We start from the raw sequence: 23,004 nt of genomic DNA, 5'->3' as shown, positions 1-23,004 counted from the left end.
ATCCGCAAGTAGCAGATGCAGCAACCGCCACATGAGCTTCACGGCCGCACGCAGGCGCCGTTGGGGAAGGTCCTCGTGTACCAGAAATATCCATTGCCGGGTTAGCTGCCCAATCTGCCTGCGTTAGGGCTCATTCACACGAACGTAAGGGCTCGTGCTGCGGACCGCAATATACAGGCTTCAGCTGTGTGCACTCCGTGCTGCAGGGGTTCTGATGGGTTTCTAGGAGGCCAGTTTTGATAAGGCGACCACTTTAAAGGGAACCAGTCACCTGGATTTTGGGTATAGAGCTGAGGACATGGGCTGCTAGATGGCCACTAGCACATCTGCAATACCCAGTCCCCATAGCTCTGTGTGCTTTTATTGTGTAAAAAAACAACAACGATTTAATACATATGCAAATTAACCTATGATGAGTCGGAGCTTGAAAATATGACTCTTCTCTGGTCACACAAGTAAGATATGACTTATGTTAATTTGCATATGTATCAAATCATTTTTTCTTACACAATGAAAGCACACAGAGCTATGGGGAATGGGTATTGCGGATGTGCTAGTGGCCATCTAGCAACCCATGTCCTCAGCTCTATACACAAAATCCCGGTGACAGGTTCCCTTTAACAGGTTAGGGGGGGGGGGGGCAGCATAACCTCAAACATAGCAGCATCCTGCATTATGGGTGAATGACGCGTTCTGCTAACTTTTAATTTGTGTATTTAGACTAGGCTATAAAATCTGTGTGTGCAGCGCAGTGACATGTTGGCCATTGGCTGCCATGTTGAAGATGCATAACTCGTGGCGTACATTACTTGGCCTGGTGCCTGCGTACTGAAGAGTAAAATGGGTGCACGCTAGGGCTGCAGTAAACTATTATTTCAGTAAGGGCTCATGCACTCGACCGTATGGCTTTTTCAGTGTTTTGCAGTCTGGTTCTCACGGATCCGTAATTTTTTTAAAAAAAATTGTTTGTTTCCGTTTTTCTGTATGGCATATACAGTATACTGTAATTACATAGAAAAAAATAGGCTGGGTATAACATTTTCAATAGATGGTTCCGCAAAAACGGCGCGGATACGGAAGACATACGGATGCATTTTTATTTATTTTTTTGTGGACCCATTGACTTGAATGGAGCCAAGCACAGTGATTTGCGGACATTTTCACGGTACAGAAATACGGAAAACGGAATGCACGCGGAAACGCCCTTTTTTTTTTTTTTTTTTTTTTTTTTTTTTTTTTGCTGAACCATTGAAATGAAGGGTTCAGTATATGTACCGCATACTGAACTACAAAAACGGTCAGTATACTGAACGCAAAATACTGTTGTGTGCCTGAGCCCTAAGCCAGTATTCTATATATTTTTATTTTTTACGATTAATCGAGTAATCTAATAAGAAAAAAATAATTAATAGACTGTTTTCGTTTATAAAAACTCAGACCCCCTACCATCAGTCCCCAACAAGCTTCGTTCCCCCCTGTGCGATCAGCCCAAGGGCATCAGTTTCCCCAGTGCCGTCAGCTCCGCTCTCCCCCTTCAGTGCAATAAAATACTTACCTTTCCTGTAGGGGGGGCCGCTCCACAGCTCCTCCATATTCTTCTCTGCGCGCTGCACTGGATCCTGACGTCACATAGCGTTGGGTCATAGTGCGTGCTTACGTGCACTATGACCTGACGATGTGTCCAGATCCAGTGCAGCGCGCTGGCCGGCGGGCGATTGGTATTGCAGCTCAGCCCTGTACACTTGAATGCTGCACCTTGGCCATGTGACCCATGAATGTGACGTCGCTGGTTTTTGAGAACACGATTGGTGGGGGTGCCGATCAATATGAAAATCCTGAAAACCCCTTCAAAGAGTTTGTTCAGGACACCTGGGCAGGGCTGTGGAGTCGGAGTCGAGGAGTCGGAGTCAATTTTGGGTACCTGGAGTCGGAGTCGGCAAAAAATGAACAGACTCCGACTCCGACTCCTACTAAATTTAAATTGGAATAAAAAAATAAAAAAGCAAGTTTAAATGTCCGAATTCATAAACAGTTATAATTAATGACTTCTCTACTGTAAGAATAAAGGCCAATGCATGCAGTGCCTCACGTAACCGCAAAACAAACGCGTTCAGTGATGTGAAGAAGCATGCTTTTCATATGCTTCACTATATGGCACGCAATGCACAATTAGGAGTGGCAATACATATACTTTGCATTGTGTTGTGTTCTGATGTTACAGGGAACACAATGCCCATGGTTAGCCTCGCCTCTCACTGATAAGGGATTAAGTAAATATGTGTTTTGCAGGACTAGAGACACTTGTATAAGTGGAGGGTCAATAGTTCAAGACTGAAGCTGTAAACCATGGATGTCAAACTCATGGCCCTCCAGATGTTGCAAAACTACAACTCCTATCATTCCCTGATAGCTGTAGTATGCCCAGGCATGATGGGAGTTGTAGTTTTGCAACAGCTGGAGGGCCACGAGTTTGACATCCCTGCTGTAAACCATTGGAAAAACTGCTGTCATTCAGCTAAGGCTATAAAACGTGTAAACTCAGAATGTTATCTTAAACTTTAAACATGACTATGGGATTCTTCTAGGGAAATCATGTTTTAAAATAAATGTCCCTTCTTGGATCCTCCCACTGCCCTGTCTTCAGCAGAAGATCAGCACACAAAGGAGAAGGCAGCAGCTTCTGCCCAACTACCTCTCTGTGCTAGAAGAGCTTAGAAGAACTTCTTTCTTTCTTTCCTTCAAGGAATGTATAAAATACATTTGCATATTAAATACAGAGGAGTCGGGGAGTCGGAGTCGGAAGTACAAAAAACGGAGGAGTCGGAGCATTTATCTACCGACTCCACAGCCCTGCACCTGGGAGAAAAATGGGTATAATAATTATTCGGAAAATTCGCTTCTGCTCCAGTGCAGACCCTATAACTTGCCTTATGCAATTTTCATTACTTGCTACCCCCTTGTGGGTTTCTAAACATGTCTTACCTGCTGCTCCAGTGCGGCACCTGACTTCTGTGGCTGCAGCGTTCACGTTGAGAAGTTGCGCTGGATCGGCAGGGAATGAAGAGTTCAGTAGGGTTGTGTGCTAGGGCGTGCCCTGCTCTGAAGAGCTGGAAGAACGATTACATTGAGGCTGATCTCAGACATTGGAGTGAATTGTTCACAACTTGTTCCATCGTAATTTGTCCTGAAGTCTGAAAATTAAATCTGAGTAGTTTTCGGTCTTTTGGTATTGCATAGATATTAGCATCGCGGATTGTGAGAATCTTTTTTTTTTTAATCGGGTCGTGACTTTTCATGACTCAGCGTCCGTAACCTCAAGGTGAGCCTTTGTATGTAGACTTATACATTTCATAACTGGCTTTAAACACAGTCTGTCACCTCCAAAATTAAGGAAGGCACCTTGTTTTATGCAAATAAGGTTTACGGTGCACCGTGGGCGGGGCTGCTCTGTTCAGTGCCAGCGGTTTCCCCTGTATCATTGTTGTAGCGCAGCGATCTTAGGAAATGTCAATCAAACTGGAGCACCCAATTTCCACAAGAAAGACATGGATGTATTTTGCGGCACCGACCCTACGGTATGCTTAAAGGGACTCTGTCACCAGTTTCTAACCCCCACTTTTAAAAATATTGTTCTGTCCATGGAGCCCTTGTGATTACTAAGGTGTTGTTATAAGCTAAATCTGCTGGCTCGTTTTGATAAAAAAACGTTTTATCTAACCTGTCAGTCATGTAGATAAGGTGCCCAGGGCGTTTCTCATGGCCTGAAGATGCCGCCGCCGCCGTTGGTGCCCAGCTCCTCCTCTGCTCTCGTCAGCACCGCCTGAAAATCATGAGATACGCCTCCGGCTCTCCCTCACTCCCCCCTCCTTCTTTTCTAAGATCCCGCGCGTGCGCACAGGCCTGTGCCTGATGCGCCCGTGCGGACTTTTCGGTTCAGCCTCATTGAGCGAAGTGCGCATGCGCGAGCACTTCGCTCAACCTCCCGATAACGCGAACACTGCCGCACGCGCGGGATCTTAGAAAAGAAGGAGGGGGGAGTGAGGGAGAGCCGGAGGCGTATCTCATGATTTTCAGGCGGTGCTGACGAGAGCAGAGGAGGAGCTGGGCACCAACGGCGGCGGGCGGCATCTTCAGGCCATGAGAAACGCTCTGGGCACCTTAACTATATGACTGACAGGTTAGATAAAACGTTTTTTTATCAAAACGAGCCAGCAGATTTAGCTTATAACAACACCTTAGTAATCACAAGGGCTCCATGGACAGAACAATATTTTTAAAAGTGGGGGTTAGAAACTGATGACAGAGTCCCTTTAATTTTAAACAGAGCAGATGGTGCCGTTCACTGTGTAGTGGCCAGACCGGGGTACTGCAGTGCAGCTCCCATTTCAATAGCTCATGTCGGCATTTCAAAGTCCGGTTTTATAAATTTTTCGTTTAAAAAGAAGGAAAATGAAATGCAAGCTTTGAAATAAACGCTGAAAATCTGTATCTAAATTTTGGGGATGTTCAAAATGTGTTGCGTCTTTATTTAAAGGCAACCTGTAACCTGGATTTTGTGTATAGAGCTGAGGACATGGGTTGCTAGATGGCCGCTAGCACATCCGCAATATCCAGTCCCCATAGCTCTGTGTGCTTTTATTGTGTAAAAAAAAACGATTTGATACGTATGCAAATTAACCAGAGATGAGTCCTGTACCTGAGATGATCCGAGCACCGCCCGGCATCCTCAGAATCTCCTCCTTGCTCCCCGACGTCAGAAAGCTAGCACAGGGAAGGAACACTATGAGGACACTGCACATGCGCTAGCCTGAGCATCGTGAGATTACGGCGCTCTAGCTTTCTGACGTCTGAGAGAAAGGAGAAGATTGTGAGGATGCGGGGCGGTACTGGGCTCCTTCATGCTGGACTCATCTCAGGTTAAGGCCTCTTTCACACTTGCGTTGTCCGGATCCGGCGTGTACTCCACTTGCCGGAGGTACACGCCGGATCCGGAAAAACGCAAGTGTACTGAAAGCATTTGAAGACGGATCCGTCTTCAAAATGCTTTCAGTGTTACTATGGCAGCCAGGACGCTATTAAAGTCCTGGTTGCCATAGTAGGAGCGGGGGAGCGGCATACTTACAGTCCGCGCGGCTCCCGGGGCGCTCCAGAATGACGTCAGAGCGCCCCATGCGCATGGATGACGTGCCATGCGATCACGTCATCCATGCGCCTGGGGCGCCCTGACGTCACTCTGGAGTGCCCCGGGAGCCGCACGGACGGTAAGCATGCTGCTCCCCCGCTCCCCACTACACTTTACCATGGCAAACAGGACTTTAGCGTCCCGGCAGCCATGGTAACCATTGAGAAAAAGCTAAACGTCGTATCCAGCAATGCGCCTAAACGATGTTTAGCTTAAGGCCGGATCCGGATCAATGCCTTTCAATGGGCATTAATTCCGTATCCGGCCTTGCGGCAAGTGTTCAGGATTTTTGGCCGGAGCAAAAAGCGCAGCATGCTGCGGTATTTTCTCCGGCCAAAAAACGTTCCGTTCCGGAACTGAAGACATCCTGATGCATCCTGAACGGATTTCACTCCATTCAGAATGCATTACGATAATCCTGATCAGGATTCTTCCGGCATAGAGCCCCGACGACGGAACTCTATGCCGGAAGACAAGAACGCAAGTGTGAAAGAGCCCTAATTTGCATATGTATTAAATGTTTTAAAAAAAAATAAAAAATTTTATACAATAAAAGCACACAGAGCTATGGCGACTGGGTATTGCGGATGTGCTAGCAGCCCATGTCCTCGGCTCTATACACAAAATCCTGGTAACAGGTTCCCTTTAAGTCCATATGTTACTCAGCTGGGGTTAAACCTGCCTGGACGGAACACTTATTAACTGCACTGATTAAAAGTCTCTACTGTGCAGCCGCCATAATTGTACATAATGTCTTGCAGGGCAAGTTGGATGACTACCAGGACCGAATGAGCAAAGGAGAGCGGCTGAATCAGGACCAACTGGTAAGGACAGAACTAGGCTATTTTTCATGTTAATGCTTGGTAATTTATTTTTTATTTGTTTTTTTTTTTAAATAATGCTAGCTGGTATTCACTTTGCATCAGCTTTGAGTTATGGCTGCAATTCTAAGATGTCTGTTAAGGCTGTGTTCACACAGACCGATGTGGCAGACGATTGTTGGGAAGGAAGCGTTCCCTCCCAGCAATTGCCTGCTCGCTAGCGGTGGAGACCACTGCTATTGCACGCAGCGATCTCTGCAGTGTGGGGAGGAGCGATCGCTATGCCAGTACGATTTTCTGAATGCAGCTTTATTCTGTATGTGGCTAACCTGGATCTAATCGACTGCTTAAAGGGGTTTTCTCACCTCTGACAATGGGGGCATATCGCTAGGTGGGACCCGCACCTATATCAAGAACAGAGCCCCAAAAGTGGAGAGTGCACTGCGCATGTGCAGCCGCCCTCCATTTATTTCTATGGGGCCACCAAAAAAATAGCCAGGCGCTGGCTCGACCATTGCCGTCTGCCCCATAGAAATGAATGGGAGCATGCGCGGCACGCTCCCATTCACTTCTATGGGAGAGGTGTGGATTAGCGCTTAGTGGTGGACGGACCCAGGGAAATCTGGGGTCCTCCAGCAACAGCGCTCCCCGCTCCGTTTTCAATATAGGTGCGGGTCCCAGCGGTGGGACCCGCACCTATAAGACAATGCGGGCATACCGCTAGGATATGCCCCCATTGTCTAAGATGAGAATACCCGCCGATCAGAAGCTGATGATCTATCCTCTGGATAGATAATCAGTTAAAACAAAGTGCATAACCCCTTTTAAGTGTCTCCATAGTCTGAGAGTTTTTTTTGTTTTACTGTGTTCACCTGAGAGGTTGAAAACTTTATTTTTAACCTTTTCACTTTATTTTTTTTGTCTCACTCTGGGACTTTAACTTTTGGGGGTCTGATCCCCTTTACAATGCATGACAATACTTCTGTATTGTGATGCATTGGCTGTAAGTGTATTAGACTGTAATACGCTTACAGCCTGCTTGCATAACACTCGCCTGTCTGCAGCTGAGCAACTGAATATTGTGAAATGTCATTTGAGCAGAGTTTGCCTTTAAATATTTTTATTTATTTTTTAGGATGCGGTGGCGAAATATCAAGAGGTTGTAACAAACATGGAATTTGCTCGTGAACTTCAAAGAAGTTTCATGTCTTTGGGACAAGATGTAAGTAATGACCGTTCACCACCCTTTTCCCCACCATCACTGTCTACCAGTCTTGACAGGGGTGTGGAAATATAAAAAAAACTACTTGTCGAAGGACTAAAGCAGGGGCTCGATCTACTTGTCCCTCATGACAATCTACTTGTCCTGATAAAATAATTTTTTGTAAATCAAAACCATATTTCCATGCACCGCCACGCTTCCTTATGCAGGGAGGTGGCTGGCTTGCGTTCCAGTCTTTGTGGTGTGAAATGACTCTAAGTTTAGTCCTCGTTCACACCAGATGATTCTGTCTAGAATGCACTACATTGCGGCCGGCTCACTATGTTGTGTGGCAGGAGGGGGCGTGACGATCCATTGGAGTGAATGGCACTGTAGCCACAGCCGCAGGCGATCGAATGCACGGGTTCGCAAGGCACAATTATGCCTGAGGTCCGGTCACAATGCTGCTTGCAGCATTTTGTTTGGACTGGACCACAGGCATAATAATGTGCCTTGCCATCCCGTGCAGCCGATCACATCGCAGCCGTTGGGCATGGTTATGGTGCCAATCGCTTCAACAGACCACTACGCCCCCTCCTGCCCCACAATATAGTTAGCCAGCTGCAATGCGGTGCAGTGCATTCTGGACAGAATCAGGCCGGAACGCACTGCCTGGTGTGAACAAGGCCTTAATTACAATTAGTTTAGTGCACACTTTCTCTTAGCACATTACTACCTATACCTCTAGTTTAGGCAAATTAGCTGCTGATGTGGCATGGAAAGGACCCCCCTCACCTTCCCAGTTTGACAACACCTGCAGAAAGGGTGTCCTCTGAGGGATGGCAGAGTTGAGTTCTATCAATGCCCCTGGCTCTAACGGCTCTGTCAGATCTGATGTTATATTCTAACAGAGGCGTTCCCATGGTGATGGGGATGCACCTCTAACAGGGCGCTGCCATCCACGGCACCTGAGGGGTTAATTGTGCGGACGGCAGCTCCATGTCAGAGGTCGGGTGACGGGAATGTTTCTACAATGTTTGCATTGGTGGGCAGTGCGCCGCCCCTTCCCAGTATTAAAATCATTGGAGGGTCAGTGCGCGCACCCCCCCCCCCCCCTTTCCCAGTGTTAAAATCATTGGTGGGCAGTGCACCTTTCCCCACCCTCCATCATTGGTGGTAGCGGCAGTTCCAATCGGAGTCCCAGCAGTGTAATAGCGGGGCTCCGATCGGTTACCATGGCAGCCAGGACGCTACTGAAGTCATGTCTGCCATGGTCAGTTACTCTGCAGCACCAATGATTTTAATACTGGGAAGGGGGGGAGGGTGCACTGCCCACCAATGCAAACATTGTAGAAACATTCCCGGCACCCGACCTCTGACAGGGAGCTGCCGTCCGTGCAATTGACCCCTCAGGTGCCACGGATGGCAGCGCCCTGTCAGAGGTGCGTCCCCATCACTGTGGGAACACCTTGGGTTTCGAATATACCATCGGATCGGAGTTTTCTCTAATCCGATGGTATATTTTAACTTTAAGTGTCCCCATCACCATGGGAATGCCTCTCCACACTCAGCTCGTTGCCGATCCACTGCTCCGGTAAACAAAGCCATCTCAGCCCAGCTACTTGCCCGCAGCAGGGCTAAGCTACTGAACAAAATACCTGCCCGGCGCCTCAAACTGCATGTGTCGGGCAATACGATTTCCACACCCCTGCTTGAACAGAATGACGCTGTGGTCACCTACTGAGCAATGAGAGGGACGTTGCACTTACTGGAGTGCAGCGCCCCCTACAGACAGAGCGGAGAGTTGGATCTATGACTTTAAAAAAAAAACCTTTCCATTATAAATCCCTCCTGACAAGTAAATCTGTTGCCCACTTCAGATCCAGAAAACGATCAGAAAGACGGCTCGTCGTGAACAGCTCATGCGTGAAGAAGCGGAACAGAAACGTTTAAGAACGGTGCTAGAGCTCAAGTACATATTGGATAAGCTCGGAGACGAGGAGGTCCGCAATGACCTGAAGCAAGGTTTAAATGGCGTTCCTGTGTTGTCTGAAGAAGAACTTACTGTCTTGGATGAGTTCTACAAACTGGTGGAACCGGATCGGGACCCAGCCATGAGGTACAATGGAAATCGAATGCTAATATTGAGGGAGCTCGTAGAGCTGGCAGCTAAGCCTGCGGGATGTGTCTATTTCTATACGACAAGCACCTGCCCCTGGTACCACTTCTCTTCCTGGAGATTTAAAGGGGACTAGTCTCCTCCTGATATATCTGATTTTAGTAAATTCTGACAACTGTGTGTTACCATTCCCTTTGACAGAAGGGTGTATCTCTACAGTGTGACACCGATGGAACAGTGTGTGAGCACGCCGCGATTGGTATTGCACAATTGTCAATATTTTTCATAGATTTTTAGGAGGAATAACAGAAATTGCACAACATTGCGTGTAAGAAAAGATGCTGCAGCATTGTCTATTGTGGTAAATGCTCTGCACAACCCTGGCATGTATTTTCATGAAGAATACAAGTACACGGTGCTGCGCTTTCTCCGGCTGTCCCATAGAGGTGAATGGAGCAGCTGTGAACATGTGCCATCCCCTTCCCCAGATCTTGTTGGATGGGGATGCAGTGTGGACAAGAAAGGCATTCTCTATGAGAGTGCCGGTGATGTGCGGATCCACAAAATGCATACGTTTGTGTGAATGGACCCTTAAAGGGGTTGTCTCACTTCAGCTAATGTATTAACTTGCTTGACATGATAAATACCAAGGCACTTACTAAGGTATTGTTAATATCCATAATGCCTCCTTTGCTGGCTGGATTCATTTTTCCATCACATTACACACTGCTCGTTTCCATGGTTTACGACCACAATGCAATCAATCAGCGGTGGCTGCGCTTGCACACTAGGAAAAAGCACCAACCTCTCTGGTGGCCCGGACTAGTGTGCAAGCGCGGCCACCGCTGTGGGATTGCAGGGTGGTCGTAGCTATGGAAACTAGCAGTGTAAAATGTGATTTGAAAAATGAATTCAGCCAGCAAAGGAGGCAATATAGATAATGACAAAACATTAGTAAGTGGCTTGTATTAACTTTCTCTACATAATAAATGCCATTTGCTGGAGTGAGACTACAACCCCTTTTAAACCCAATTCAGTGAGGGTTTTAAATCCCCAACGTGTCAGTTTTGGCCTCAACCTTTGCAATGCAGCGAATCTCCAGAGTTTATGCTCCAAAATAAGCAGAAGTCCTGCTGTATGTCAGAGAAGGAAGCTGGTAAAGAGCTCAGTGGCACACGAAACGCCTGCTTCTCCTGGCTGTACTTGTCTGAGCCCTTTTTGTACCAAAGTGGCATCTGCGGTCTACAATATATTGCATACAGTCGTCGGTGGACTGTTTTCAGCTTGTGCAGACTGTCAGGGTCTCACAACATTGTGTAACTGAAGGGACCCTGTAAATGTAGGGTTTTGTCCAGTACACAAGGGGGTTGTTAAATCTGCTCCTGTTGCTTTGGAGATTTTTGATGCCAGATGAGGAAAATCTAATATCTCTACTCTTCTTTTTCATCAGGTTGAGTGAGCAGTACGAACCGGCTTCCATTCACCTGTGGGATGCCCTCGAAGGGAAAGACAAGACTGTTTGTGGAACCACATGTAAGGCTTGTGTGAATGATGTAACTGGGAGTGGGTCCAGAAACGTTCATGAGCTGCTCCGTGCTCAGTGTGCCCTGCTGCTGTCGGGCTGCGTTGCCTTTTCTGGTTTTTCCTTAGTCAGCAGTGACCTGGGCTCCATGCCAGCTTCTGCCCTCTCAGCAGTATTGTTGCTGATGCACACAGTGTGCCCTCTTTCTAGAAATCAGATTAGGCTCTGAAAAGTAACGTGCATTCATGTTTAAATGTAATGTCTGAATTGCTTTGTATATTGGGTCAGCATCTCAGAAGCTGATGGGGACGGGGGCTTGTAATAAGTTGCTGCAGTCCATTAACTACAGGACCTTGCTTCCTTATAACCTGCTTTCTATTAGGTGAACTGCTTGATGGACGAGATGTCACATTTCAGAGCAATAAACATGCATATAAACTATGTGAACCCTTTGGTCATAAAATGTGATCTGATCTTCATCTAAGTCACAACAATAGACAATCAGTCTGCTTAAACTAATAACACACAATTCAATGTTGCCATGTTTTTATTGAACGCACCATGTAAACATTCACAGTGCAGGTGAAAAAAGTATGTGAACCCCTAGACTAATGACATCTCCAAGAGCTAATTGGAGTGAGCCAACTGGAGTCCAATCAATGAGATGAGATTGAAGGTGTTAATTACAGCTGCCCCGGCCTATAAAAAAAAAATAATTAAAAAAAACACACACCAGTTCTGGGTTTGCTTTTCACAAGAAGCTTTGCCTGATGTGAATGATGCCTCGCACAAAAGAGCTCTCAGAAAACCTACAATTAAGGCTCTATTCACACATCCGCAACGTGTTTTGCGGATCCACGGATCCCCAAAACACGGAAAGCGTCAATGTACCTTCCGCATTTTGCGGACCGCACATTGCCGGCACTAATAGAATATGCCTGTTCTGGTCCGCAATTGCGGACAAGAATAGGACATGTTCAATTTTTTTGCGGAACGGAAGTGTGGACCCGGAAGTGCGGGTCCGCAATTCCCATAGAAATGAATAGGTCCGCAATTCCGTTCCGCAAAATGCGGAACGAAATTGCGGACGTCTGAATGGAGTCTAAGAATTGTTGACTTGCATAAAGCTGGAAAGGATTAAAAAAGTATCTCCAAAAGCCTTGCTGTTCATCAGTCCACGGTAAGACAAATTGTCTATAAATGGAGAAAGTTCAGCACTGCTGCTACTCTCCCTAGGAGTGGCCGGCCTGTAAAGATGACTGCAAGAGCACAGCACAGACTGCTCAATGAGGTGAAGAAGAATCCTAGAGTGTCAGCTAAAGACTTACAAAAGTCTCTGGCATATGGTAACATCCCTGTTAGCGAATCTACGATACGTAAAACACTAAACAAGAATGGATTTCATGGGAGGATACCACAGAGGAAGCCACTGCTGTCCAAAAAAAAAACATTGCTGCAGGTTTACAGTTTGCACAAGAGCACCTGGATGTTCTACAGCAGTACTGGCAAAATATTCTGTGGACAGATGAAACCAAAGCTGAGTTGTTTGTAAGAAACACACAACACTATGTGTGGAGAAAGAGGCACAGCACACCAACATCAAAACCTCATCCCAACTGTGATTGTCTATTGTTGTGACTTAGATGAAGATCAGATCACATTTTATGACCAATTTGTGCAGAAATCCATATCATTCCAAAGGGTTCACATACTTTTTCTTGCAACTGTAGGTTATCCAAGTTTTGAAAATCTATGCTTGGGATAGGTCATCAATATTAGGCCACCAATTCGGTGGGGGGGCAGACTCTAGGCACTCCTGCCGATCAGCTTTTTGAAGGAGCAGCAGCGCTCTGAGCATTACAACCTATTCAGATCAACCTACACAAATCTTATATATGATGGCCTGGATAATGCCTTTCCCATTAGAACTGAAAAGAATTTCTCATTTTAGATAAAGCCCTGCATGAACTGCTGGATCGTATCCTTCAGAGCGGATATTTTGATACCCCCCATAATCACCAGAATGGGCTCTGTGAGGAGGAGGAAGCCCTTGCAGTGCCGCCTGCAGAAGAACAGGCACCCGAGCTCGGTATTTTCATAGCTGCCTTGTCTAGCCTACTTAAACTACTTTGTAATTCCTGGGTTGTATTTGGTCAAAATGATATTAAGTTTGACGCTTTCATCTTGTAGCACTTAAAAGAGAAAACCCACCCTCCGCTGGGACCCGCACCTATATCGAGAACGGAGCCCCGAAAGCGAAGGAGAGCGCACTGTGCATGCGCAGCCGCCCTCCATTCATTTCTATGGGGCCGCCGAAAATAGCAGAGCACTGGCTCGGCTATTGCCGTATGCCCCATATAAATGCATGGGCTGCGCATGCGCGGCATGCTCTCATTCACTTCTATGGGAGAGGCTTAGCACTTGGTGGTGGACGGATCCCGGGAAATCTGGGGTCCTCCAGCCACAGCGCTCCCTTCTTGATATAGGTGCGGCTCCCAGCGGTGGGACCCACACCTATCAGACAATGGGGGCATATCCTAGCGATATGCCCCCATTGTCTAAGATGGGAATACCCCTTTAAATAAGTTATCTGTAAATTACTGAAAGGTCATAAACACTTATCAGTAATATAAGGATTGAGCTTTGAGTGTTTAGAAGGTCTGAGAGCAGAGACAAGGAGACCATCAGCTCCCCAACTGACGGAGCAGAGAGAATTCAGATCCAGCTAACAGAGCATCTTGGCTCTGTACAGAGAAAAGGACTCCATATTTTTAATAAAGACCAATTGAAAACATTTTTACCTCATAAGTACAATGCAATAAAAATTCCCCCAATGGTGTACATAACCTTTTTAAGGGTGCCTCTCTTACAAAAAAAAAATTATGAAGGGACAGCGTACTGGTTTAGCGCTGTGTCCCTTCACTAGTTTTCCTCTGCTCAGGCTTATGACCCCTCATATCACAATGTTGCTGCACAAAAGCCAGCGACAGCAAGTGATGTGAAAAGAACAGCTTTGTATTAACCAGATTTTTCCTAATATATTTTTCCCTCTTCCCTTTTTAGAACCTGTAGAAGCTGTGGAGGAATATGCTGAGCCCACTGAAGTAGAGTCCACTGAGGTAAGACTGTAATGCATTTGTCTTGGCTGCCTTGTGCTGATGTGGTTAGCTCACTTAGGCTACTTTCACACTTGCGTTCGGAGCGGATACGTCTGGTGTCTGCACAGACTGATCCGCTCCTATAATGCAGACGATGTCTGCATTATATTTCCGAAAAAATTCTAAGTGTGAAAGTTAGTCAGACGGATCCGTCCAGACTTTCACATTGAAAGTCAATGGGGGATGGATCCGTTTGAAATTGAGCCCTATTGTGTCAACTTCAAACGGATCCGTCCAGACTTACAATGTAAGTCAAAGTCTGGACGGATCCGTTTGCCTCCACACGGCCAGACGGACACCCGGACGCTGCAAGCAGCGTTCGGGTGTCCGCCTGCTGAGCGGAGGCCAAACTGTGCCAGACAGATGCATTCTGAGCGGATCCGCATCCACTCAAAATGCATTGGGGCCGTACGGATGCGTTTGAAGGCTCGCACAAGTGGCCCTGAACGGAACTCGCAAGCGGAGCCCCGAACACTAGTGTAAAAGTAGCCTAAGCTGCACCCAGCACTGTCAGCGCCCTGGGCGAGGAGCGGTTTGGTGTTTTTGGGCTGGCTTCAGCAGCATCTTGTTTTAGTGTTAATCCAGTCTGCCTAAGCTGCGAGCATTGGGTAAAATGCACAGGTTTGTTATTTATGGTGCAGGTGCGTTTATGGTAATGTGCAACTGATAACATATTAGCTTAAAATGTATAAACTGTTAGTCATTTGTTGTTTTAGATGAACGGTCCCTATATCATGGGTACTGGCAGCAGAAGTTTATGGAAAAGCTGGCCGAGCTTGTGTTGTGCTTCTAGTTCTCATTGTGCGTGTACTCTTTATCTGCTTGTACGTGTGCAGACAATTGTGGTTTCATCTTCTACAGTTTGTGAACAGACAGTTCATGGCAGAAACCCAGTTCACCAGTGAGAAGGAACAAGTGGATGACTGGACAGTAGAAACTGTTGAAGTAAGTGTGACTTTGGAGCATCTTCTTTTATATCTCTTGTAATGCAGAAAGCATTTGCCACTGTTGGTAGAACCGAAGGACACCCCTAAAATTCCCATTATGCACAGTGGTTTCCTTTCTGAATGCTTGCTTAAAAGCAAACAAATGAACATTCCAGGGGCAGCTTAAAGGGGGTTATCCAACCCCTATAATGACCCTAGGCCCCTCGCGTACATTATACTTGCATGCTCCCCGCCACCCACGTCACTCCAGATCCCTGCATGGGCGCCGCTGCATCTCCCTGTTGTGCTGATCAAAGCATCCGGTGACGGTGGGGAGCGGCCAATAGCAGGCGGTGCTGAATATTTTGATCCACGCGATGGGGAGATGCGGGGCTGTCCTGTGCAGGGATACAGAGTGACACGGAAGCAGGTAAGTATAACGTATATGAGGGGCCTGGGCATTAGGAAGGAGGTGGTTATTATAGGGGTTGCAGGAGCCCTAACTCCCTTGATTTACTTTGTTGAAGCATCTGCCAGATGTACATTGTTCTTTGTTTTTACAGGTTGTGAACTCGCTCCAGCAACAGCAGGCGGCATCCCCTCCAAATCCTGAGCCCCTTCAGTTAAGTGCTATTCCTCAAATTCAGCCTGACCCCGTGGTCCGAAGGCAGAAGGTTCAGGATCTGATGGCTCAAATGCAAGGTCCATACAATTTCATGCAGGTTAGTACAATGCTTCCTCACGATATATATCGAAATGGATAGACCTCTTTTTTATGGGTTGCTTACATCAATCAAAAATTTCTAGGACTCTATGTTGGACTTTGACAACCAACCGATTGACCCAGCCATTGTGTCTGCACAACCCATGAATCCAGCTCAAAGCCTGGAGCTGCCACAGATGGTTTGTCAGCCAGGTAATTATATTTAAAAAATATATATAAAATAAATAACAAAAAGCATTTAAGAAATCGCTAAGGCAATTTTCTGACAAAGGTTAAGAAGTGTGCTAAAATAAGTGACCGGCTAGAGAGCAACTGATGTTTTTCTTTCTTACTCTAGTTCACTCTGAGCCCAGGCTATCTCAGCCCAGCCAAGGTCCTGATAGCACACAGGTGAGTTAGCCTTAGTATGGTTTTTAGGCCAGACACAGAAACGAGCGAGTTGGATGCAAGGAACTCGCAGTGTCTGTAAGAGATCCCGTTCTGGCCTCCCCTCCTCTGACCGGATTGCACAGCATTATACTGAAGTACAGTGCTTAAAGTCCTGAAATGTACTAAATTAATTACACTAAGATAATGCTGTCAGTATAATACAATACACTCCGGACCCTCGGGGTTGCACAGCCTTCTAAACTGGTATAATACTGTGCAATCCTGTCGGAGAAGGGGAGGCCAGAATGGGATCTCTCGCTGACACAGGCTGTGTGTCTCTAGCCACAGGGTGTCAAATTCTCACCAACTTCCCCCTTGGGCCAACCTGTAAAGGGAAGCCTGCTTACCTGCTTCCAGGTGCTGGCTCCCCACTCCTCCTCTCTCCAACCTCAGCTGCTCCACTGTGTTCCCAGCATGTCAATGTCCATGCTAAAGGTGGGGAGCCAGTGCCACGAAGCAGATAAGTAGGCTCCCCTGCCAAAAGGTGGACACCCCCTTTAAGTCTTAACGACCCACAATCCAGCACTGTCTATGGTCTGCCTGACTAGAAGTGCTCAGTGGTAGACATACATAAATAGGCATTTATCCCATCATTTGCCCTCAGATCAACTAGAATCAGGGATGGCCAACCTGCGGCTTTCCAGCTGTTGTAAAACTGCAATTCCCACCATGCCCTGATGAAGGCTGTAGGCAGTCTGGGTATGCTGGGAGTTGTATTTTCACAACAGCTGGAGAGCCGCAGATTGGCCATCCCTGCACTAGATCTACACAAAACCATACAGATAAGTGCTGTCCCTTTACTAAGAAATGATCCAATTGTATTGTTTGCTTTATTTTTCAGTTGCTGTGACTAATGGAGTTTGTAGACCTCTTGATTAACAAATACAATGATTTTTTTTTATTTATATGTATTTTTGAATGTATGCTTTACTACTTTGAAGGTTCCAATGGTATCTTCCACTAGTGAAGGCTATGCTGGCTCTGCACAGATGTACCAAACGTCTCATCCCTCAGAACAGAGGTCCCAAAAAGACGCCATGGAGCAAATTCAGGTAGCATGCCGCCTTTATAGATCATCTAGATGTCTCCATCTTTCGTGCTCATTTTCTAAAGCATCATGTCTGGTTTGCAGGCATCTCTAAACTTAAGTACAGATCCAACACAGACTTCCTCGTCGCTTCCTGCTGCTTCCCAACCTCAGGTGTTTCAGACTGGGTCCAACAAGCCGCTGCATAGCAGTGGCATCAATGTGAATGCTGCGCCATTCCAGTCCATGCAGACCTGTAAGTTTATGAATAATTTTTTCGATGGGATAGAGTGAGCTGGCCATGCTTTATGCTTCTCGGTGTCTCTGTAACAAACACATCTTCTGTTAGGTATTTAATATGAATGCACCTGTCCCTCCTGTGAACGAGGCAGAAACGCTTAAGCAGAACCAGTACCAAGCCAGCTACAATCCGTCTTTCCCTGGGCAGCCTCTTCAAGTGGAACAATCTGAACTTCAGCAAGAGCAGCTACAAACAGGTAACTCCTCAATCTCAAATGATGGACCTCAGCCACACGCTGCGAGGAAGTCCATCAGGTTTATGGATTTCATGCATGGACCGTTTCCTATAAAGAGGCACTTGTTTCATTGCTTTGCTTGTGCTCGTTTCAGTGGTAAACCCTTACCATGCAGCACCGGACCAGTCACACCAAGCTTCTGCCGGGCACCAGCAGACACAACAGCAGAATGCCGGATTTCCTCGCAACGGCCAACCTTTCTACAACAACCGAGGGATGCCCCGTGGTGGACAGCGTGGTGGCAGGGGCTTAATGAACGGCTACAGAGGACCATCCAATGGCTTCAGAGGTAGTTAGTGATCATGATTACTTTTGTTCCCAAAATGGGACTGTTTTGCATTAGTCTATGTGAAACATCATCAATCTAATTTCCCAATTAGTTGGCTATAAAACCATAATTTAAATTGCATGAAGAAATCGCTTCCGTTCCTGCTGGATCTGCTTCTCGCTTTGGCTCATGTGTGTGATTCCAGCCTGGAGACTGGCTCAGTGGTTAGCACTGATGCCAAACATCTGCATGGAGTTAGAATGTTCTCAGTGTTTGCCTGGGTGTCCTCCAGGTACTTGGGTCCCAGACTCCAGAGACATACTGATAGGGAACTTAGATTGTGAGCTCTATTGGGGAATTCATATTCCCTTGACACTAAATTGTCTTATTTACCATGCTTGGGTGTTGTAGACTTGCATATAATTTAGCTTCTTCCATGCTCGCAGGAGGTTATGATGGCTACCGCCCTGCCTTCTCAAACACTCCAAACAGCGGTTATTCACAGCCACAGTTCAGCGCTCCCCGGGATTATACCAACAACTACCAACGGGTAAGTGCTGCTAAGAAACTTGTGCACTTCTAACCTAAATGACTAGCCAGATCTTTCATCTGCGGATAGTTACAGGAATCCCCTTTACTCTCTTAAATGGGTTGTCCCATAAAATATTCTACAGTTGTAATAATTTAGCATAGCTACTGAGTTATTAAATAAAAGGTATTTGTATAGCGCCACCTGCTGTCTGTGTTTTTTTTTTTTTTTTCTCTTCTCTTATTTCTTTGTCCTGCTCACTGAGAAGGCCGCACATGCTCAGTTTCAACCTTCAACTGCCTCCTGAGCTGTGATAGGGACAGAGCTGCAGCAGAAAGGACACTCCCCCCATAGCTGCCAGCTTGATATCAATCTAGCAGAGCAATAAATGGGGAGATCTCTGGATCCATGTGAGGTACAGGGCTGGTTCTAGCCTTGTTAAGCCTCATTCACATGTCAGTGTTCCATGTACGTGTTCTCCACGGACTGCACACGTCCCCATTCATTTTAATAAGTGTATTCACACCAGTGATTTAGCACGGTCCATGGGTCAGTGTTTTTAGCACGGATGCTTGCTCTATTTTGTCCGTGTTCACGGTTCCATCACATCCATGGGTCCGTGTTTCACAGATCATTAAGAGATGCTTTGAAAATTATTTGTCAGTGAAACACAGATGGCACACGGACCCAACACTGATGCATCACTGGACCACCTGCTCATGGATTTGAGCACGGATGTGTGCATGAGGCTTTAGAAAGAGATGGTATTCTACTAATGTGTGTGTTTTTTATTTTTTTTTTTTTTTAACATTAGTTGTGGGATAACCCCTTTAAAGGGATTCTGTCACCAAGTTTTGGGCTATAGAGCTGCGGACATGCACGGCTAGATCGCCGCTAGCATGTCCGCAATATATCTGTCCTATAGGGCTGTGTTTTAATTTCTTTAAAAAAGGATTTTATAGATATGTAAATGAGTCTTGTATGTGTCCAAGGGGCTGTACTAACCTTCCTGGAGCCCAGCCATGCCCGCCTGTGAAGGAGCCCAGCACCGCCTATGTCCTCCGAATCTATAGATTGCCGTAATCCTGCGATGCGTGAGCTCGCGCATGCGCAGTGCCGGTATAGTGTTCCTTCCCTGTGCTGGCATCAGCCTCAGGGAAAGAACTGCGCATGCGAGCTCACGGCACTCTATAGTTGATGAAAGGAGGGGATTCAGAGGACATAGGCGGTGCTGGGCTCCTTCACAGGCGGGCATGGCTGGGCACGGCTGGGCTCCAGGAAGGTTAGTACAGCCCCTTGGACACATACAAGACTCATTTACATATCTATAAAATCCCTTTTTAAAGAAATTAAAACCACACAGCCCTATAGGACAGATATATTGCGGACATGCTTGCGGCGATCTAGCCGTGCATGTCCGCAGCTCTATAGCCCAAAACTTGGTGACAGAATCCCTTTAAGGGTATGTGTGGCTTTGGTTATCTGTTAATTATTTTGAGGGATAATTGTAAGGCTGAAATTTATTTGCTGCAATTTTAAGTCCAGGGCTACCAGCACTGATCTTTACCATGCGGCTCTCCTAGCATGCATTGGTGGCCTGAAGCCATTAGCTGCTGGCAAACCGCAGGTTGTAGATCACTGGTTTATAGGGTCAAACTCCAGGTAATGCTGCAATTATACCATTGCTCACAGGCGTCCAAAGATCATAGTGGAACCTAGGCTTATATTTGGGGGCAGGGCTGGAAGGCAGTGGAATGCCCCCGGAGGAACATGAAGTTTGCATAGTGGGGTATCTATAGTAAATCGGTGCAGGTGTACTCTTGGCTTCATGATGTATCCCTTTCATAACCAAGCAAAACTGACCTGCTGTAATCTCTCCCTTTTTAGGATGGCTACCAACAAAACTTTAAGCGTGGCGCTGGACAAGGAGGTCCTCGGGGTGCCCCTCGAGGTAATGCTCAAGTGATGCACTCCTAATACAGCTTCCAGGCGTCATGGTTTCAAGCCTGAGGAGCAGAAGGAATATTTTATCCCCCCTACAATAACATGCCTAGATAACGTCGGCCACAGCATCTAGTGTGAGGTGTAGCATTTCGCTCGGGTGTTGAGCGAGACGTTATGCGTTTTTGTATAGGATCCATTGAAATTTCGTTGAGCATCAAGTTAGCACTCGGTTAAAAACTTTGCCTTTTACTAGAGTGACTTGGCTTTTTTTTTTTTTCCTTGTTTTTAACAACAATCTCTCCTGAAAACTTGAAGTTTTAACTTAATTTTTTTTTACTTTTTTTTTTTTTTTTTCCTCTCCCCAACCAAGATGGGGCTGTGTACATTCATATATATTTTTTTTTTCACTTCAACTTTTGCAAGCAGAACTAAATTGTTTTTACCCCTGCTATTAAAATTTTGCCCCCCAAAAAACTCAAAACTTGTGACTTGTTGCTTGAGTTTCAAATAAAGTTGTGTTAACGTCAACCGCAGAGTTCCTTGTGGTCTGTTTTATTAAGCTCTGCTGTTGTGTGTCTGTTATAATCCTTTTAACTTGCACCTGCTTTTTCACATGGGCCTGTTGGGAACAAGCGTTCATAGAAACATTAATTTGGTCAGACATAAGCACCCCACCGATGCACTATACCGACCTGTATGGGGTGCATGAACAAGTCCGACTGATCTCTTGTCCCCGTGCGGTTTGCATTGGTCTGTATGGAGGCCATTTAAAGTGGTTGTCTGGTTTCCGATATTGATGACCTACCCTCCGGATGGGTCATCAGTATAAGGCTACTTTCACACCAGCGTTTTTGCTGGATCCGGCAGGGTTCAGCAAAAAAAAAAAAAACGCTTCCATTACTGATAATACAACCGTCTGCATCCGTTATGAACGGATCCAGTTGTATTAGGTCTTCTATAGCCAAGACGGATCCGTCATGAACTCCATTGAAAGTCAATGGGGAACGGATCCGTTTTCTATTGCGTCAGTTAAACAGATCAGTCCCCAACTGACTTGCATTAGGGGTCATGATGGTCTTGCTCTGCATCCCATGACGGAAAGTAAATCGCAGCATGCTGCAGTTTGCTCTCTGGTATGAGAACGCATTCCGTTCAGTTAGGTTTTGTCAATGAATTGGGGGGGGGGGGGGACGGAAGCGTTTTTCCTGTATTGAGACCCTATGACTGATCTCAATACTGAAAAATAGAAACGCTAGTGTAAAAGTAGCCCAAGATCGTCTGGAATCAGACTCTGTTTGAAGAGACCACAGCGCCAGTCTCTTGACGGTGAGAAGGCAAACCGTGAAGAGGCCGCAGCATTCGCGTGAGCGCTGTGGTCTCTTCAAACAGCTGATTGGTGGGGGTGCTGGGATAGGTCAACAATATCAGAAACGGGACAACCCCTTTTAAATAAATCCTCTATTGGTGCTATTTATGCTTCTGCCCATGTAAAAGGGGGCCCATATGGGTGGCACGGGTATTTGTCTACTTGCCTCATGTTGTGGTCTCTTTACTGCTGTGTGTGCGCTTTCCTCTTGACGTTTTATGTGAGTGATCTATTGGTTGACTATCATCACCGCTTTCTTTGCCGGGAGCAGGGAAGGGTTGAGGACATCCTAAAATACACACGCCATTACTTGTGCCAGTTACAACTGGCTCACGCCGCTCGTAATTGCAGCCCTGAGTGTCCTTTCCCACGGTCGCAAGGTTTCTCCTTAGTCTGTTAGAGCCCAAACCTGTCTATTACAAAGGAAATGAATAAGTTAAAGCTATTTCATTTTGCAGGTCGCGGAGGGCCCCCAAGACCTAGCGGAGGGATGCCACAAATGACCAGTCCACCAGTCAATTAACCCATTGGAAAGAAGCCTTGCACACCAGCTGGTGTCTGTAATAAGAAGTTAGCTTTTTTTTATTCCCCCTTCCATTCCCTAAATCCTTGCCAGGAAATCTCAGTGATAAGGGGACTGTCTTATTGTTGGATTGATACGAGACTACGTTTTGTCAGATTTCTATTAACTAGATATGCAAACACCTTTTTGAATCCATATGCTGCATGATCTTCCGGTACTTCGGTGAAGGGTCCAGCGGCTGCTTCTGGCTCTGAAGGACATGTTCCCTGCTGATCTACATCTTGGTAACACAACCACTCTGGGTCATGAGATGGGGGAGTCCAGTGTCCTCCTCCTGATGCCCTCAGATCTGTCCATTGCCGCAAGGTCTCATGTTTAGCTCCTGACTTGTATCATCCAGTCTGTTCGGGCAGGTTAGAGACCTTGTGTTCCATCTGTCAGTTCAACACATGAAAAGGTTTAGGTTCGAATTTTTCATTTTCCAGTTTGCAATTTTGGGCAGTACAAGAACGCCGGGGGCTTGTGATCTCGCTTCTGTTTTCTGTTGTCATTGTTAAGGCCAAGAAGCTTTTGCTGTAACCTCAGATGGGCATCGGCTCCTCATCCGAGATGCCACTCGAACCTGCCATCTGTGGTTCGTTCCTTCTCTGTGCAGGAGACTGGCTAGCCCGGCAAATGATGGAACGGTTGTTTTAAAAGGCAAATAAAGACACCTTTTATAAAAAAAAT

At 46.4% G+C, this 23,004-nt stretch overlaps 1 protein-coding gene across 1 annotated transcript in view; it reads left to right on the top strand.

The window, feature by feature from the left end:
• The window catches only part of CAPRIN1 (cell cycle associated protein 1), a 29,104-nt gene extending 6,100 nt beyond the window's left edge, over positions 1-23,004 (top strand). Inside the window, exons 3-19 of the mRNA XM_044270307.1 lie at positions 5,944-6,006; positions 7,139-7,225; positions 9,085-9,323; positions 10,774-10,856; positions 12,797-12,934; positions 13,909-13,964; positions 14,865-14,948; positions 15,493-15,651; positions 15,737-15,845; positions 15,991-16,043; positions 17,024-17,134; positions 17,215-17,364; positions 17,459-17,606; positions 17,740-17,934; positions 18,360-18,463; positions 20,330-20,393; positions 22,211-23,004. Coding sequence (XP_044126242.1) covers positions 5,944-6,006; positions 7,139-7,225; positions 9,085-9,323; positions 10,774-10,856; positions 12,797-12,934; positions 13,909-13,964; positions 14,865-14,948; positions 15,493-15,651; positions 15,737-15,845; positions 15,991-16,043; positions 17,024-17,134; positions 17,215-17,364; positions 17,459-17,606; positions 17,740-17,934; positions 18,360-18,463; positions 20,330-20,393; positions 22,211-22,275 — 1,908 coding nt within the window. The 3' untranslated portion in view covers positions 22,276-23,004. The remainder of the gene's footprint in view (positions 1-5,943; positions 6,007-7,138; positions 7,226-9,084; positions 9,324-10,773; positions 10,857-12,796; positions 12,935-13,908; positions 13,965-14,864; positions 14,949-15,492; positions 15,652-15,736; positions 15,846-15,990; positions 16,044-17,023; positions 17,135-17,214; positions 17,365-17,458; positions 17,607-17,739; positions 17,935-18,359; positions 18,464-20,329; positions 20,394-22,210) is intronic.

The sequence above is a fragment of the Bufo gargarizans genome, chromosome 10 (assembly GCF_014858855.1).
Source record: "Bufo gargarizans isolate SCDJY-AF-19 chromosome 10, ASM1485885v1, whole genome shotgun sequence".
In the NCBI taxonomy this organism is placed as follows: Eukaryota; Metazoa; Chordata; class Amphibia; order Anura; family Bufonidae; genus Bufo; species Bufo gargarizans.
The sequence above is the reverse complement of the archived record's forward strand: the minus strand, read 5'-3'. Positions and strand labels throughout refer to the sequence as shown.